Source organism: Orcinus orca, chromosome 7 (genome assembly GCF_937001465.1).
Source record: "Orcinus orca chromosome 7, mOrcOrc1.1, whole genome shotgun sequence".
In the NCBI taxonomy this organism is placed as follows: domain Eukaryota; kingdom Metazoa; phylum Chordata; class Mammalia; order Artiodactyla; family Delphinidae; genus Orcinus; species Orcinus orca.
Genome location: NC_064565.1, coordinates 103,373,434 through 103,376,664, shown reverse-complemented (window position 1 = coordinate 103,376,664; position 3,231 = coordinate 103,373,434). Strand labels below are relative to the sequence as shown.

The 3,231-nt window shown below is 43.0% G+C and overlaps 1 protein-coding gene across 1 annotated transcript; it reads right to left on the bottom strand.

The window, feature by feature from the left end:
* Window positions 1-859: 859 nt before the first annotated feature.
* LOC101278270 (28 kDa heat- and acid-stable phosphoprotein-like) lies at window positions 860-1,487 on the bottom strand. Its single transcript, XM_033423173.2, has one exon. It carries the CDS (start codon window positions 1,472-1,474, stop codon window positions 929-931), a length of 546 nt encoding a protein of 181 aa, XP_033279064.2. The 5' UTR covers window positions 1,475-1,487; the 3' UTR covers window positions 860-928.
* Between the last annotated feature and the right edge of the window lie 1,744 nt (window positions 1,488-3,231).

Here is a 3,231-nt window from a genome sequence, read left to right as displayed (position 1 = left end):
ATCCCCACACTCAGTTGTCCCTATTACTAACATCTTACACCAGTATGGTGCACTTGTTACAATTAATGAACTGATAATGATGCATTATTTTTAACTAAAGTCCATGCTTTACTCAAATTACCTTAGTTTTTTCCTAATGTCTTATTCCTCCTATCTCATCCAGGACAGCACATTACATTTAATCTTCATGTCTTCTTAGACTCCTCTTGGATATGACAGTTTCTCAGACTTTTCCTTGTTTTTGATGACCTTGACAGTTTTTTTCTTTTTTTTAATGATAATGTCAAGTTTAATTTGCCAAATATACAAGTTGGACTTGTGGAGCATGTTTTGCCTGGGGGCTACACAGTAAACAGGTTTCTTGAAATGATCCATGGGCAGGGTTAAGAATGGGCCCGAGCCCTGGCCAGAGTCGGGGGTAGGGAGTAGGGTGGGAAGGTCAGGGGCGAAGCCTCAGTCAGAGGGGACTGGCCGGGGATGAGCCATGATCCTCAGAGACCCAGAGCCCTGGCTCCCAGGCGACAGCCCCCCAGTTGGGTGCCGGGGCAACACAGACAGGGGGCCATCCATCACAAACTTTTCAGCAGCTACTGCGCCGCAATCGACCAGACAAACGGAAGCTTTTCTTACCCCACCTCCCAGGCACCCCCCCCCCCGACAAGGGTTCTGAATTCTAAAAACAGCCAAAACATTCAAATGGTTACATATGAAATGCTGTCCTGCATCTTTCTGTCTCAAAGATAGCAGCTGCCCCCTCCCCCCACCCACCATCCCCCCAAACGATTTCTGTGCCAAGATGAAGAGGAGCCGTGGGGAGCTCCTCACCGCAAGGGGCTGCTGCAGTGGCGCCGGGCACAGGGTGGGTGAGACACAGCAGAGGTCCTGGCAGCACGGCCCCGTTCCCTGCTATCTCCTCCCACAGGCCGTGCTACTTACTCAGGGAGAGTGACTGCATTCGTTTTCCTGACAAAGCTGCATCATCTTTTGCTTTCCTCTCTTCTTTCTTCCTGGCAGCCTCCTCCCGCTGTTTCCGGATGCTCGCCAGCTGGGCAAGGTTGGCCTTGGCTTGCTCCGTCTTCCCCGCTAAATGCATTTTCATGTAACGCTCTTTTGCTTTCTGCTTCTCGATTTCTTCTCTTTCTCTCCTTGAAAGTTCCTTGGGCCCGTCCAGGTCCAGCTGTGTGACCTTTTTGGTTGTCTGTGCCACCCGGTTGGGGTTCTCAATGTCAATGAGCCCTTCTACACCTTTGCGCTTTTGCTGATAATCATCTTCTTCATCCTCGCTCTCATCTGAGTCTAGGGATTTTTTCTCCTTTTTGGGGTCACCTGCAGCCCCATCTCCACCTTCTTCTCCTTGTTCCTCTTCTTCCCTGGCCTTCTGCTTTTCAGCCTGGAGCTGTGCGTCGATCTCCTCGGGGCTCGTGTACTGCCTTGCCCGGCCTTTGTGGCCTCCCTTTCTCCCTCCTTTAGGCATCGTAGCTCCAGCGGCTGCCAATGACCTTGACAGTTTTGTGGAGTACTGATCATGTACATTGTAGGATGCCCCTCTATTGGAATCTGTCTGATGTTTTTCTCATGATTAGACTGGGGTTATGAGATTTAGAGAGGAAGATAGGAGAGAAGAAGAGCCATTTTCATCCTATCATATCAAGGCTACACACTATCAACATGGCTTATCACTATTGGTGCTGACCTTGATCACCTGGCTGAAGGTAGTGCTGGTCAGATTTCTCCACTGTAAAGTTACTCGATATTTTTCCCTCCCTTTTCATACTCTACTCTTTGGAAGAAAGTCTCTATACACAACCCACACTATAAGAATTATGAGTTATGCCACCCTACTCCATTAGAGTGGAGTGCCTGCATAAATTCTTGTGCTCAGGACATTTGTCTCTCCTCTCCCACTTATTAATTTATTCAATTATTTATTTATATCAGTATAGACTCATGAATATTTATTTATTGTTGGAATTATAATCTAATACAATCTTAAGGATATTTTTGGTCAAATTATTCCAGATTCTGGCCACTGGGAGTTTTAGTTGGTTCTTGTGCCCCTCTGACATACTCTCATTTTGTGTGTGTGTGTGTGTGTGTGTGTGTGTGTGTGTGTGTGTGTGTTTTAGCACTTCCATATTTTCAGGCTCTACAAGAAGCTTTAGGCTTATCTTGTACCTTTCCTGCCTCAATCCTAGAATCAGTCATTTTTCCAAGGATCCCTGGTTCCTTTTGCTAGAGAATGATATTAGAAAACCAACATCTGGGTGATAGGTGTGCTCATTGATATGGGCTGTTCTTTCTTTATGCCTCATTAGTTGACAGAGCAAAGAAATATATGTGTATATATTAATCTGTGTATATACACATTTCTATAGAGAACCATCTGTAACTACATTAGTCATTTACTTTTCCTGTATTCATATACATGAAGAAAGTGATTCGTATAGCCCTTCTCATCCCAACATTAAGATTAAAACACCCTTAAAATCTTGTTTAGAGCGAGCACCTCCTTGTGTCAGGCACTGGAATGACAATCTCTGCCCTTGGGGAGCTTCTGGTCTAGTGGGGAAAATAGATTTATATGCATATAATTTCAATAAAATGTAGCAATTTGATAATCTCATGGGAAATATTCAGATTGCTGAAAAAATGCACAGGAAATCAGGTCAAGCATGAGGGTGCTACATATGTATAAGTGAGGCTGAGGTGACTGGACTTCGTTCTGTAGGTGGATAGAGATGATTGCAACATTTAATGCAAGACTAAGTCTACACAAACCCAATCCAAAGAGACCATTTCCCGTTTCCTGGGTACTGAAGCAACAGGATCTAATGGAAGAAAGACATCAAGGCTGAAAATCGTGAAGTTTCCTTTCTTATATAGTGTTGGTGTTCATGCTGTGGGAATGCAGAGGATGATGCTGATGTGTGAAAGCAATTATTTATTTAGCACTTACTATGTGACAAGTGTTATTTAACTATAGGGGATAGTCATTATGATGAATGCCATTTAGCAGATGAAGAACTGAGTCTCAGAAGTTAATGTCGTTATTTAATAATGTTAATAATTATCAACATTATATGTAAATATATAATATATATTAGTATTATATTATTTATGTATTATATATATTTAATAATGTTAATAATTATTAATATTTTACAGAAGTTAATAATGTCACACAGCTGGAAAGTGACTGATACAACTTTAGAACACATCTGCCTGATTCCT